This window comes from Bos taurus, chromosome 16, assembly GCF_002263795.3.
Source record: "Bos taurus isolate L1 Dominette 01449 registration number 42190680 breed Hereford chromosome 16, ARS-UCD2.0, whole genome shotgun sequence".
Lineage (NCBI taxonomy): Eukaryota > Metazoa > Chordata > Mammalia > Artiodactyla > Bovidae > Bos > Bos taurus.
Genome location: NC_037343.1, coordinates 63938294 through 63953676, shown reverse-complemented (window position 1 = coordinate 63953676; position 15383 = coordinate 63938294). Strand labels below are relative to the sequence as shown.

General features: G+C 38.1%; 1 protein-coding gene across 1 annotated transcript in view; it reads left to right on the top strand.

The window, feature by feature from the left end:
* SHCBP1L (SHC binding and spindle associated 1 like) overlaps positions 1 to 12020 on the top strand; it is a 43938-nt gene extending 31918 nt beyond the window's left edge. The window contains exons 7-10 of the mRNA NM_001046290.2: positions 8557 to 8710; positions 10063 to 10313; positions 10944 to 11066; positions 11732 to 12020. Of these exons, the coding sequence (NP_001039755.2) occupies positions 8557 to 8710; positions 10063 to 10313; positions 10944 to 11066; positions 11732 to 11983 (780 nt within the window). The 3' untranslated portion in view covers positions 11984 to 12020. The remainder of the gene's footprint in view (positions 1 to 8556; positions 8711 to 10062; positions 10314 to 10943; positions 11067 to 11731) is intronic.
* The last annotated feature ends 3363 nt before the right edge of the window (positions 12021 to 15383 follow it).

Below are 15383 nucleotides of genomic sequence, written 5' to 3'. Positions count from 1 at the left end.
AGAAAATCCCATGGACGGAGGAGCCTGGTAGGCTGCAGTCCATGGGGTCGCTAAGAGTCAGACACGACTGAGCGACTTCACTTTCACTTTTCACTTTCATGCATTGGAGAAGGAAATGGCAACCCAATCCGGTGTTCTTGCCTGGAGAATCCCAGGGACAGGGCAGCCTGGTGGGCTGCCATCTATGGGGTCGCACAGAGTCAGACACGACTGAAGCGACTTAGCAGCAGCAGCAGCAGGAGAATGAATAGAGATAAAGCCTGGCCTATTAGACTGGTCTTATCTGTTATCCTACCAATTTTTATTATTTTAAATAAAATTTAATTTCCTTTGATTTGCTTACTGGATCAGATTTTCAATAACATTAATTATTCCACCAATTTTATTTGTAAACATCTTTTGAAACATCATTGTAAAGTAAGGTATAGATTTTATCTCCAGCCTTTTAAAATATTTTTTTTTACCTATCTTTTTATTTGTTTTTAAATGTTTTTGGCTTTATTTTCCTATATAACAGTAAAATGTTTCTGTGATTTTTATTCAATGCTTTGCAACCCTGTCTTCATTTGTGTAAGTAAATATCCATAAACTTCAGACAACAGGACAATGAGAGGAAGACTACTCTGAGAAGGCAGCATCATCAATTTCTACTTTGCTTAGATCTTGGATTTTAGATTTACCTTTGAGGTGGACAAAATATTTTAATTTGGTGTACCTAGTCACAGCTGTGTATATAAGCCTTTAACAGTTTTCTCAACTTTGAAGATTCTTCGGTCTTTTTCCTGCTCTGTACTCTCCTTAAACAGTTTTAATCCATGCCCATTATCATTATGCTGGTGATCTTTACAAGCAGTGTAGTGAAAAGGCATGGACTTTGTAGTCAGGTAGTCCAGTGTTTAAATAGCCTGTTTTGGGCAAGCAGCCTAACTCTGAACCCCAATTTCTTTATTTTCAGAGTGCTTTAAAAAGAGAGAAAAACTGTGCTGATTAAGAGGATGATCTCTGGAGCCAAACTGCCTGGATGCAGAGTCTGGCTTTGGCACTTATTAATTATGTAATTTTCAACAAGCTGTTTTCCCATTTGTGCTTTAGTTCCTCATCTGTAAAATAGGGATAATACTGTGTTCTTTATTTATAGATACTATATGAATTCACATTTGTCATGTGCTTAGAATAATGGCCAGCACATAGTAAGTATTCGATAAATGTTTTCTACTAGTATGATGGCTACCGCGGCTACCACCACCATCACAACCATCACCACCAATACCACCACTAAACTTTGTTTTTTTGAGGATGAAATTAAATCCTATGTATAAAATACCTAGCAGCCTGGCATGCAGTGGTTTTTCAGTAGATTTATCCCCTCTTGCATTTTTTTGCTGATCAACATCACTAGAAGTTCTTCTCAGCATCTTTACCTTATGTTTCACTAAAAGATAACGACCCTAAATTTGAACTTACTGTTCTTTTGTACACAGCCTGTCCTTAGTCCTCCTGTATTCTCTATTGAATTAATGTCCTAGATATCCTTCCAGTCAATTGAACTAAATATGTCTACTTCCTTAGTCTCTCAAATTGTGATGAGAGACCTGAATTCTGTCTTTAGGTTTAGACTCAGTCTGACTTCTGAATCATTCCTAACAGAGATAAGCAGTATTTGTTTCAGTGCTTAAACTAAAGTTCAACATTAGTTATTCTCCTATATTTAGGAGAAATATCAATGTCCCCATTGTTCATCATAGGACTCTATCCTGTTCCTTCTTTGTCTAGAAGGCAGGATAGTGTGGTGGTGAAGAATATAAGCTTTACAATAATAGAAATCTAGGTTTGATTCATAGTTTTTCTTCATAATACTTGGGTTGGATTTAAAAAATTGCATAGTTTCTCTTACTTCCTTATCTATAAAAAGGAGTAATGAAGTCTATCCTATAGAGTCATTCAGTTCAGTTCAGTCACTCAGTCGTGTCCGACTCTTTGTGACCCCATGAATTGCAGCATGCCAGGCCTCCCTGTCCATCACCAACTCCCAGAGTTTACTCAAACTCATGTCCACCGAGTCTGTGATGCCATCCAGCCATCTCATCCTCTGTCGTCCCCTTCTCCTCCTGCCCCCAATCCCTCCCAACATCAGAGTCTTTTCCAATGAGTCAAATCTTTGCATGAGGTGGCCAAAGTATTGGAGTTTCAGCTTTAGCATCATTCCAAAGAACACCCAGGGCTGATCTCCTTCAGAATGGACTGGTTGGATCTCCTTGCAGTCCAAGGGACTCTCAAGAGCCTTCTCCAACACCACAGTTCAAAAGCATCAATTCTTTGGCACTCAGCTGTCTTCACAGTCCAACTCTCACATCCATACATGACCACAGGAAAAACCATAGCCTTGACTAGACGGACCTTTGTTGGCAAAGTAATGTCTCTGCTTTTGCATATGCTATCTAGGTTGGTCATAACTTTCCTTCCAAGGAGTAAGTGCCTTTTAATTTCATGGCTGCAATCACCATCTGCAGTGATTTTGGAGCCTCCAAAAATAGTCTGACACTGTTTCCACTGTTTCCCCATCTATTTCTCATGAAGTGATGGGACCAGATGCCATGATCTTCGTCTTCTGAATGTTGAGCTTTAAGCCAACTTTTTCACTCTCCTCTTTCACTTTCATCAAGAGGCTTTTTAGTTCTTCATCACTTTCTGCTATAAGGGTGGTGTCATCTGCATATCTGAGGTTATTGATATTTCTCCCTGCAATTTTGAGTCCAGCTTGTGCTTCTTCCAGCCCAGCGTTTCTCATGATGTACTCTGCATATAAGTTAAATAAGCAGGGTGATAATATACACCCTTGACGTACTCCTTTTCCTATTGGAACCAGTCTGTTGTTCCATGTCCAGTTCTAACTGTGGCTTCCTGACCTGCATACAGATTTCTCAAGAGGCAGGTCAGGTGGTCTGGTATTCCCATCTCTTTCAGAATTTTCCAGTTTATTGTGATCCACACAGTCAAAGGCTTTGGCACAGTCAATAAAGCAGAAGTAGATGTTTTTCTGGAACTCTCTTGCTTTTTTGATGATCCAGCGGATGTTGGCAATTTGATCTCTGGTTGCTCTGCCTTTTCTAAAATCAGCTTGAACATCTGGAAGTTCACGGTTCACGTTTTGCTGAAGCCTGGCTTGGAGAATTTTGAGCATTACTTTACTAGCATGTGTGATGAGTGCAACTGTGCGGTAGTTTGAGCATTCTTTGGCATTGCCTTTCTTTGGGATTGGAAGGCTTAAGTAAAATAATTTATGTAAATCTTTTAGCAAAGTGCCTACCACAAAAATGTGAACTCCTAATATTATTACTATTTGCCATTCAGATTTCAGTCATGTATCTATCATTGCTAGAATTACAGTTTCCTTGTAATGCTTCAGAAAGTGTGGTTACATGTGTGGTTAAGTGTGATAAAGTGTGTCTGAAAATATACCAGGTGCAAAGAAGATTAGTTCCCTTCCATCTGCACTACTGAGTCTGTTGCTACCTGACTGCTCAGAGAGACTGTGCTTTTGGTTATTCTTTCTCTTTCTTGTATATTTTTCCCTTTTTTTTGAAATTGAGATGAAGTTCACATTAAAAAATGAGCTATTTTAAAGTGAACAGTTCACTGACATTTTAGTAATATTATTTCACTATATTGTGCAACTGTCATTTCTATCTAGTCCCAAAACATTTTCATCACCCCCAAATATAACCCTATATCCATTCAACTGTTAATCTTATTCTTCCCAGGCCCTGACAACTACCAATCTCTTCTCTCTGTAGATTTACCTATTCTTCATATTTCATTTAGATAGAATCATACTATATATGACCTTTTGTGTCTGACTTTCATTTAGCATAATGTTTTTGAGGTTCATCCACATTGGAGCATGTATCAGTACATCATTTCTTTTTCATGGCCAAATAATATTCCATTGTATGTATATACAATTTGCTTATCCATTCATCAGCTCATAGACACTTGAGTTGTTTCCACCTATTGTGAATGGTAGCATATACAAATATTAATCTGACTACCTGTTTTCAATTCATTTGAGTATGGTAATTCTATGTTTAACCTTTTAAAGAGCCACTAAAATGTTTTCCACAGTGGCTGAGCTATTTCATATTCCCACCAGCAATGTATGAGGGTTCTGATTTCTCCACATCCTTAGCAGCACTTATCTGTCTCTTTCATTACAGTCATCCTAATGGATATGAAGTGGTATCTCATTGCAGTTTTGAGTTTCATTTCATCTTTTCATGTGCTTGTTGGCCATTTGTATGTCTTATTTGGAGAGAGATATACTCAAGTCCTGTGCCTATTTTTAGTTGGGTTGTTTGTCTTTTTGTTATCAATTATGAATTCTTTATATAGATACTATATTAATTTTAGATACATGTTTGCATATATTTTCTCTCATTCTGTAGTTGTCCTTTGACTTTCTTAATAATGTTCAATGATGCACAGAAGTTTTAAAGTTTGTTCAGGGTTTCAACTGCTATTTTGTCAAATATTCTTTCCAAAGAAAAGGTCCAAATACTTTTCTGGGTTTCCTCAGGTGGTTTATGTCAATTTTTTTTTCTTTTTAATTTTCCCCATGAATGGACCATAGTTTCCTGTTTCTTTGTATGTCTTCTAATTTTTGTTGAAAACTGGGTATTTTTAATATTCAGTTCAGTTCAGCTCAGTTCAGTCGCTCAGTCATGTCCGATTCTTTGTGACCCCATGAATCACAGGACACCAGGCCTCCCTGTCCCTCACCAACACCCAGAGTTCACCCAAACTTATGTCCATTGAGTTGGTGATGCCATCCAACCATCTCATCCTCTGTTGTCCCCTTCTCCTCCTGCCCCCAATCCCTCCCAGCATCAGAGTCTTTTCCAGTGAGTCAACTCTTCGCATAAGATGGCCAAAGTATTGGCGTTTCAGCTTCAGCATCAGTCCTTCCAATGAACACCCAGGACTGATCTCCTTTAGGATCGACTGGTTGGATCTCCTTGCAGTCCAAGGGACTCTCAAGAATCTTCTCCAACACCACAGTTCAAAAGCATCAATTCTTCGGCGCTCAGCTTTCTTCACAGTCCAACTCTCACATACATACATGACCACAGGAAAAACCATAGCCTTGACTAGACGGACCTTTGTTGGCAAAGTAATGTCTCTGCTTTTTAATATGCTATTTAGGTTGGTCATAACTTTCCTTCCAAGGAGTAAGCGTCTTTTAATTTCATGGCTGCAAACACCATCTGCAGTGATGGTAACTCTGGGACTTGGATTCTATCCCATCCCCAGAGTTTGCTGTATTGATTGTTGAGGACTGCAGTTGTCAATATGTTTAGTGAATTTTTCAAGCTATTTTTAAAAGGCTCTATTTTGTGTATGGCTGCTAAAGTCTCTATTATGTCACTAACTGAGATACAGTTAGTGACCTGACAGAAATTTTCCTAAAAACCTACAGTTAAAAGTAAAAAATCTTGTTTTTGCAGAATAGGTACTCTTCAAAGCTATGTCAGGCTGCCTACAACTGCCAATTGCTTTCATGTTGTGCTTGCACAGGGCCGTGATCAGTCAGAAGCACAAGCCTAAGGTCTTTACAGATCTTTTCTGAGTATGCATCCATCCGTGAGATTGTGCATTTCATTGTAGGTTCCCAGGATATGAGGTAGCTCTTATTACCCCAAGAAATCTTCCTCTTCAGCTTCCTCATTTGTAGGCTTTTTCTTGTCCCTTCCTTCATCCTTTGTCCCACGTAGCTTTGGGTATAGGATGTCTTTAAATGCTTTTATCAGCTGCTACTTGGCAAAGCTCCTCCATCCTCAGTTCAGTTCAGTTCAGTTCAGTCGCTCAGTCATTTCCAACTCTTTGTGACCCCATGAACCGCAGCACACCAGGCCTCCCTGTCCATCACCAACTCCCGGAGTCTACCCAAACCCATGTCCATTGAGTCGATGATGCCATCCAACCATCTCATCCTCTGTCTTCCCCTTCTCCTCCTGCCCTCAATCTTTCCCAGCCTCAGGGTCTTTTCAGATGAGTCAGCTCTTCACATCAGGTGGCCAAAGTACTGGAGTTTCAGCTTCAACATCAGTCCTTCCAATGAACGCCCAGGACTGACTTCCTTTAGGATGGACTGGTTGGATCTCCTTGCAGTCCAAGGCACTCTCAAGAGTCTTCTCCAACACCACAGTTCAAAAGCATCAATTCTTCAGTGCTCAGCTTTATGGTCCAACTCTCACATCCATACATGACCACTGGAAAAACCATAGCCTTGACTAGACGGACCTTTGTTGGCAAAGTAATGTCTCTGCTTCTGAATATGCTATCTAGGTTGGTCATAACTTTCCTTCCAAGGAGTAAGCGTCTTTTAATTTCATGGCTGCAATCACCATCTGCAGTGATTTTAGAGCCCTCAAAAATACAGTCAGTCACTGTTTCCACTGTTTCCCCATCTATTTGCCATGAAGTGAGGGAGGTAAAACAAAGGTCAGTTTCCTTATCAGTCCCTCTTCTGAGGTAAGGAGGAATAAGAAAAATATAAATCATGGGAATTCCTTGGTGGTCCAGTGGTTAGGACTCAAAGCTTCCCAGTGCAGAGGACATGCGTTCGATACCTCGTCAGGGCATAAAAATCTTGCAAGCTGCAAGCATGGCGCAGCAAAACAAAACAAAACCCAAACAAACAAAAAACTTAGGGGAAAAAAAACGAGATGGCTTCTAGAGTTTTTCCAAAACATTTATTTACAGAGATAATCCTTGTGCTGTTTGCCACAGATGTATAAGAGTACGTAAGATGTAATATAAACACAAATGACTATCTTGGTTTGCTGGCTTAGGATTACTGTAAGAGTTTCATATGTATATTCCTAGAAAAATGTTCACTCCTGCTTATCAAGGAAAATTAAAATTAGGCAGCACTCCCACTTATCAAGGAAAATTAAATTTAGGCAGCGAAAATTGTTAAAATAGCAAATATTTTTATACATTTAAAAGATACCCCATTCTGATGAGCTTGCAGAAAGAAAAGTGAGGTCTCAGATCAAGTTTCAATTGGTTAAACTTTTCTGGACGGCAGTTTAGCAATATGTATACAAGAGGCTTAAAATGTTTTATACCTTTTGACAGTAATTCTCAATCTAGCAATTTACCCTAAAAAATAACCAGAGATGTGCATAATTTATTTGTGGTAGTATTTTCATGATATTGGAAAATTATAAGCCATCTAAATAAGGATAGAAAATTATAACATAAATTATGACACATCGAGATTTCCCTGATGGTTCAGTGGCTAAGTGTCTGCACTTACAATGCAGGGGGCCCAGGTTCGACCCCTAATCAGGGAACTAGATCCCACGTGCTGTATCTAAGACTCAAGCAGTCAAATAAATATATACACATCTATATGATGTATTATTACATAAATTTAAAAAATTAGGTTTTGAAAAAATATTTAAAGACATGGGGAAGTGTGATATAACATAATGAGAAAATCAGGATTCAAAATCACCTGCATCCATCTTATGATACATCAGTATTATGCATGTGAGTATATGCATAGGAAAAAGACAAGAAGGAAAGTAGCTTCATAAATATATTCTATTTAGGTAAAAACTTGTTAAAATTTCCATTTTTGTTATGCTTTGTTTCAATTTTCTATTTTTTATAATAAGAAAAAAGAGACATGAATGATAATGCCATTTGTATTGGGATAAAAGAATAGACATTTTCATGGTATATATTTAGTTTTCAAATTTTATTTTTAAAGTTTCTCATTCTTACTGGTTCTAATAATGAAGTTCTTTCACCTTTTCTACTCACAGTGCAAATTCCTGGTACTTTTTCATTTTAGTTTTAGAATCTATAATAAATTTTTGATGGTTTACCAAAATTTTAGGGTCAGTTTGAGTTAAAGAAAATAAAGTAGTAGTTTCCAATAGGAAAGAAATCTGGGGTCATCAAAACCTAGACCTAAAGTTTAGCTTTACCACTCACTCATTCTGTGTCCATAGGCAAATCATTCACTCTCACTGAGTTTCAATTTTGTAACATTACAAGGGTATAATAATACTTTATTTCAAAGAACTGTTGGGAGTTTAGGGGGTAAAGGTCACAATAACTTCTGGCTGTATTTAGTAGCTCTAAGAATTATTAGGGATTGTAAGGAAAATCTCCTTTCATTGAACATTTAATGAACATAAACATACACAGTATTTAAACAGTGCATTACCTATAAGATAATGTGAAAAAAGGCTTCCCTGGTGGCTCAGAGGTTAAAGCGTTTGTTTCCAATGCGGGAGACCCGGGTTTGATCCCTGGGTCGGGAAGATCCCCTGGAGAAGGAAATGGTAACCCACTCCACTATTCTTGCCTGGAGAATCCCATGGATGGAGGAGCCTGGTAGGCTACAGTCCATGGGGTCGCAAAGAGTCGGACACGACTGAGTGACTTCACTTCACTTCAGTGTGAAAAAGCACATTACCAAGGAGTTAACTGATTTAAATGACCTATGTCATTTGGACCTACTGTTCTATTTCTTCTTTTCAGGTAAAGGACTTATCTCCAGACACACTTCTCCAACAGCATGATGATTTGGATTTGGCTTTGGATAGCTGTTACAGTGGAGATACAGTTGTTATTTTTCCAGGAGAATATCAAGCTGTAAATCTTGCTTTATTGACTGATGACATTGTTATAAAGGGTTAGCAAGGCATCCTTTTTAATCTTTTAATAGCAGTGTATTCTGGACAAACTGTATGTTATAAACATGGTTAATCAGATTACTAGAAATTAGGACAGTTTGGGGTTTCACAAATATCCCTTATATGCCTTTTCCAATTAATATTTTGTCACCTGTCCAGTGTGGGCTTCTAGGTGGCTTGGTGGTAAAAAATTCAGCTGCCAATGCAGAAGATGCAGGAGATGAGGCTTCAGTCCCTGGGCTGGGGAGATCCCCTGGAGGAGGGAAGAATACTGCCTACTCCAGTATTCTTGCCTGGATAATCCCATGGACAGAGGACCCTGGTGGGCTATAGTCCATGGGGTCACAAAGAGTCAGACACAATTGAGCAACTGAGCATGCACCTGTCCCGTAGTGTACTATCTGTACAGATTTCCTCCTTGGACGCACTGTACCAGAGAGATCAGTGAGACTGCTTCCCCATGATAAACAGTCAGAACAAAACAAACAAAAAAACCTGCTCACAGTATCTTCCAGCAGCTCTATTTTTTACCTGAACTGCTTTTTTCTCTTGTCTCCACAGCATTTCATACTACTTTAGTAGAAAACCTAAATGTAAAGGTATATTAAAATATACTCAGTATTTTCTCTAAAAGCTTAATTCTATGGAAACTTACTAAACTAGAAGTAAAAAAGCAGAGTTTACTAAATTTCTTTTAGATTCTGAACATATTTAGTGACTGGTTCTGCCCTTTTACATTAAGGTTGTTCCCACTGTCTGGCCAAAAGACAAGACAGATGACAAACTTTGCTATCATTTCAAAAACTGAGCATAATTTCCACTAGATTTTGATGACTGTAATGTTTACTTTGCTGAACTATATGGGTAATAAGGATATTTGTTAATTTTAAAAATTTGTCTTCAATATACAACCCCTCATTTTTGGATAGATGTTCAACTTAGAGGATTGCGACGACTACTAGAGCAAAATTATAGACACAATTACAATAATCTTATAACCTAATTCAAGAGTCTCTGCCAGTCTTTTTTATTATGGTTTTGAAACCAGGTTATGGTAAGATACTTCCTGGATCTTACACATTTTGTAGATTACTGCTCACTGTAATATAGGGAAATATGTAGTGGAATGAGTGTGTTAAGTACCATAGGTACATTTAGGTTGATTATAAACCCAGATTCTTCCATCATGGCATCAAAATAAGGAACCAAGACTACATTATAGTTAAATGTCTAAATGGTTGACTGAATAATTACAAATGTTACTTGTAATAGCAAGTATTACTGAATGACTAATGGGATTTAAGCTTTGGAAGTACTCATTTAATTATGTATTTTTGTCCCTATAAATCAGGAATTGGAAAGAGAGAGGAAATTATGATTACTTCTGAACCTTCTCACGACAGTTTTGTGGTGTCCAAAGCTGATAATGTGAAGCTAATGCATCTGTCTTTGATACAACAAGGGACAGTTGATGGGATTGTGGTGGTAGAGTCTGGTCACATGACTCTAGAAAACTGTGTATTAAAATGTGAAGGAACAGGAGTATGTGTTCTTACAGGGGCTGCTTTGACTATTACAGACAGTGAAATAACTGGTGCCCAGGTATTTTATTTTATAAAATCTATGGTTTATTGGCTGTATATAACTTTGAGTGATCTTAATATGTAAACAGAAGGTACCAATTGTTTTATCTTTGAATGGAATTATAATTAAGCTTGGAAACTGATAAAAGTAAATTAAACAAGAACAAGTACAAGCATGTTGTTTTATACACTTAGTATACTGAGGAAAGTGAACTGCCAAAGAAATGAGTTTTGTTGATGTGTGCTTTTTAAAAATATCTAGGAATCAGCGGTTATAAACAGATTTTGAGTCAGGTTAACAGATTTTAGCAGCATTATGAAGGATTTAAAGTACATATACATTAATTTTTATAACTACTTAGAATAACTGCTATTAAGAGATTTTCCCTTCTAAGACATGATTCGGGTGGGAGGAGAGCAATGTAATGGTCCATACACCTTCAGCCTTCCTATAGGTCTAATGATTCTTTGACACAGAGTTTGTTTTCAATGTTTTAAATGTTATTTCCACAATAAATTGTACTGTTGTATTTTCATGTAACTTAATATGTTTAGATTGCTAATATAGAACTACATTTTTCAAGTCTAAAGAAAATTTTGGAGGTGTACATGTGTTTTGTAGATTGTTTTATTTGCTTTTAATTTACAGGGTGCTGGTGTTGAACTGTATCCTGGGAGCGTAGCCATTCTGGAAAGAAATGAAATTCATCACTGTAATAACCTCAGAACCTGTGACAGTTCAAAAAGCACCTTAGGTGGAGTTAATATGAAGGTATTCTCATATTTTTTAACATAAGAATTGTAAATTATAAAGATACCAAAATATTAGCTTCAGCCTTAAATTTTAGTCTGTTAAGTATGGTACAAGCAATTAAAATACTGTTTAGATGATAGTTGACAGGAAACAAATTTAGTCTTATAATAATTTCAATTTAAATTCTTAGTAAATAACTTTGAATATGAGAAAGGGGTAAGTTCTTTTTAGATTTTGTTTTCATTGAGCCAGCTTGTAGTATTAATACATTTGGCTAAGTAAAGCAAATAAAGAGGATAAATATATTAAGAAATATTTAAGTTGTTCAAAAGTTGTAAAATAATTTAAGCTAACCAATTAAAACATAAATAGCAATAATTTGTAAGTGAAATGCTTTCCCATTCTTTTCTACTTATGTAAATTCTACCTTTCTAGGTCCCTCTCTCGACTTGTATAGTTAACGATAAATTTGAAAACTTCATATACTATTTCCTCAAATATTTTTGTAGTTAATATTACATTAATCCAGTGTGAGGAAAGTAACACTTGTTCAAAACTGAGATTCAGTTGTTTTAAGGAAATGTGTGAGCTCAAGAATTAAGTTCTAGAGCTTATGAAATGTTCATTAGTTCACAGTTTTATAGAAATTACTGAACACCCAACTTCCTTGAATAATTTAACAGGTTCTTCCAGCACCCAAATTGAAGATGACTAATAATCATATTTACAACAACAACGGCTATGGAGTAAGCATTCTTCAACCAACTGAACAGTTTTTTATTGTAGCAGAAGAAGTCCTCAACAAAGGGGCTGCTTCAGGAGATAAAAGAGATGATAATATGCTCTCCAAAGTAATGCAAAATCTGAATTTGGAAATGAACAATAATAAAATAGAAGCAAACTTAAAGGGGGATATTAGAATAGTAACAAGTTGAAGCATCTGGATTTAAATTTTTATATTTCAGCTATTTGTTTAATAAATCTCATATCCCACAGAAATGGTCATTTTAATTCAAATTTTATTTAATTAAAAAATTAAATATTTAAGGGCTTCCCTAGTGGCTCAGACGGTAAAGCATCTGCCTGCAATGCAGGAGACCCTAGTTTGATCCCTGGGTCGGGAAGATTCCCTGGAGAATGAAATGGCAACCCACTCCAGTATTCTTGCCTGGAGAATTCCATGGACAGTGGAGCCTGGCGGGCAGCAGTCCATGGGATCACAGAGTTGCACACACCTGGAAGACTCACACACACTAGGTGAGCTAACCTGGTTGTATTTAATGCTCTCACTGAAGATTCATTTTAATGTTTTTTAAAAAATGTCTTTGAAATATCACACAACCTAAAAGCTAAATGGTAATACCATCACCACCCATTCCAAAAGCAAACATGGTTTAAAATTCTTCAAATTTCTTGTCACATCACAGGGCAAGAGGAATTAGTTCCCTGACCAGGGACTGAACCCAAGCTCCCTACACTGACAGCATGGTCTTACCCACTGGACCACCAGGGAAGCCCCTGAATATTGTTTCTCATGCCTTAGTCCAATAAGAGCCTTAGTTTTTTACGTAGTGTCTGGCCAGTTTATGGTCAATTTCTGATTCCTACATATCTGTGCAGGTAACTGGAATAAGATAACAGTTATATAGGATTAACTATAGGAAGCACAAAAAGTCAAAATAAAACAAAAAACAAAGATGTATTTCTTATGTTCAAGAAATCTAGAGGTATTGTTACTTATATTCCAGAAATCCAGAGGTATTCAGTTATAGAACTAGCAGATGTTCCACATGCATACTCAATATTAGGTGTTGAGTGCTAGATATTCAGAGTGCTTCAAATTTCTTCTGTCTTCCATTTGTATGGTTTTCATCCAAAATCACCACATGGTCTAAGATAGCAACTGTTGCTCAAGCCAAGCAGAAGGGATAAGACCTCTCTACTAAGTCATACACATTATTTCAACTTTTATGCCCCCTGCCCCCAGCCAGAACCTAATCACATGGCTGTATCTAAGTGCAAATTAAGCTAGAAAATATAACCTTTAAATTGGATTGCCATGTGTGCTCTACAACAGGGTGTTTTTTTTTTTTTTAAAGAAACTGGTCTTTTTCACAAAGCACAATTTACACTGATTTCAGGATATAAAAGGAAATAAGCACAGGCTTCAGCCCTTCATCTTTCCTTCTGCAAGTTGACTATTTGTAATTTGATCAGTCCTGGGTGTTCTTTCGAAGGACTGATGCTAAAGCTGCAACTCCTGATGCGTAGAGTTGACTCATTGGAAAAGACTCTGATGCTGGGAGGGATTGGGGGCAGAAGGGGACGACAGAGGATGAGATGGGTGAATGGCATCACTGACTTGATGGACAAGAGTTTGATGGACAGATAGACCCTCTTGAGAGTAAACAGAAAGCAACAGCCTTGCATGAACAAACTTCTCAATCATCGGTCACCTGCCTCCTTTTGGTTGCTTCCATTGGTTTCCAACCAACTACTTCTCAGGTCTTCTTCAGAATACAGTTACTCCTGCCCCCCATTCTCAGTTCACTGAAGCATACAGTGTTTTTAAGATTTTTTAAGAACTTTGATAGTTATTTTTCTCCCTCCTTTGCCTTCCCATCCTTACTTTTTTCTCTCCATCATAACATTAAGAGGCTTCAGTTCAGTTGCTCAGTCATGTCCGACTCTTTGCAACCCCATGAACCACAGCACACCAGGGCTCCCTGTCCATCACCAACTCCAGAGTCCACCCAAACCCATGTCCATCGAGTGGATGATGCCATCCAACCATCTCATCCTCTGTCCCCTTCTCCTCCTGCCCTATCTTTCCCAGCATTAGGGTCTTTTCAAATGAGTCAGCTCTCCGCATCAGGTGGCCAAAGTATTGGAGTTTTAGCTTCAAATCAGTCCTACCAAAGCACCACCAATTTATTATCAAACAGTTCTGTAGGTTGCAGTCTGGCATGGGTCCCACTGGGCTTAAAATCAGTGTTTCTGGATGCTCTCGGGGATTTCCTTGTTCACTTGAGTGTTGGCAGAACTCTGCTGTTGCGGTTGTAGGATTGAGAACTGGAGTCACCTGGGGGCTCCTCCCAGCTTCTAGTGACCAACTGCATTTGGATTGTCTTCCTCCATCTTCAACGCCTGCAACAGACTGAGTCCCTTTCCTGCTTTCAATTTCTGCCTCCCTGACCCCTCTTTTGCCCCTTCCCTTCCACTTTTAAGAACCCTGGTTAGATTGAGCCCACCTGGATAATCCAGGGTAATGTCCCCATCTCCAGTTACACCTGCAAGCCCCTTTTGCCATGCAAGATACATATTCACAGGCTCTGGGAATTAGGATGTGGACATCTTTGAGGGGCCATTCTGCTTACCACCCATCTTAATTTTCTAAGTCAAGGAATGACAAATCCTAATCCTACTCCTCAAATGGGATTTAAGAAGCTTCCTCCTCCAGGACCAACCAACACATAGCTTGTACACATTTAGAAGAGATTCTGATTCAGAACTTACAGAAGTGGTTCTGTTTTTTTTGCTCTGTCTTCCCCTGTTGTGCACATACCTGGCTGGCCTACTAGTTTTGGAGTACAGGCATTGGGTCCTAGTAACCATTGTATTCCAAACCGTACTGCGCACTGCAGGTAATAATGTTAACTGTTTTAAAGGAATGCTACCAGTGGGTCTCTGCTTATGCAGAGAAATGAGGTTTACTCTCTGCTTATGCAGAGAAACAATGCAGGACTGTTAAGGATATTTCATCATAGTTGCTGGGGGTGGAAAGGTTAGGATTTTGGAGGTGAAGACTGGACAAATCAAGATGAAAAGAGTGGTGGTGGTGTACAAGGAAAAGGGATGAATTAGAACCCCTTTTTTGGTAAGGGGTTTTCTTTGCTCCACTGCAATGCCAGTAGCAGCTATGGTGAACTCTCAGCCAAACTAAAGAACAGAATGGGAACCATAATACTAGAGTCTCTTGTCAATTTATTAGAAGTAGTAAAAGTGGCAGGTGGCTACAAACCAAAGGACTGAAAGGACTCCTCAGCAGCACAAGGTACAAGCAGTTGCTAATTTATTCTTTGTGAGATACACAAGATGCAGTGAATTAGGGGGTTTTCTTCAGTTTGGAAAGTTTTGTTTCTGGACAGCAATCTATTGTTCAATAAGCAGTTTTTTTTACAAAGGTCTGATGCACAGAAAGAAAATCTCAGCTGGAGATACAGATTTGAGAGTCTATAAATAAATTGGACTTATCAGCAGTTAACTGTTGAGGGTAATCCACGAGAAGAGGATTTTGAAAACGCCCCTAAGACAAAATATAAGTTGTCCAAGATC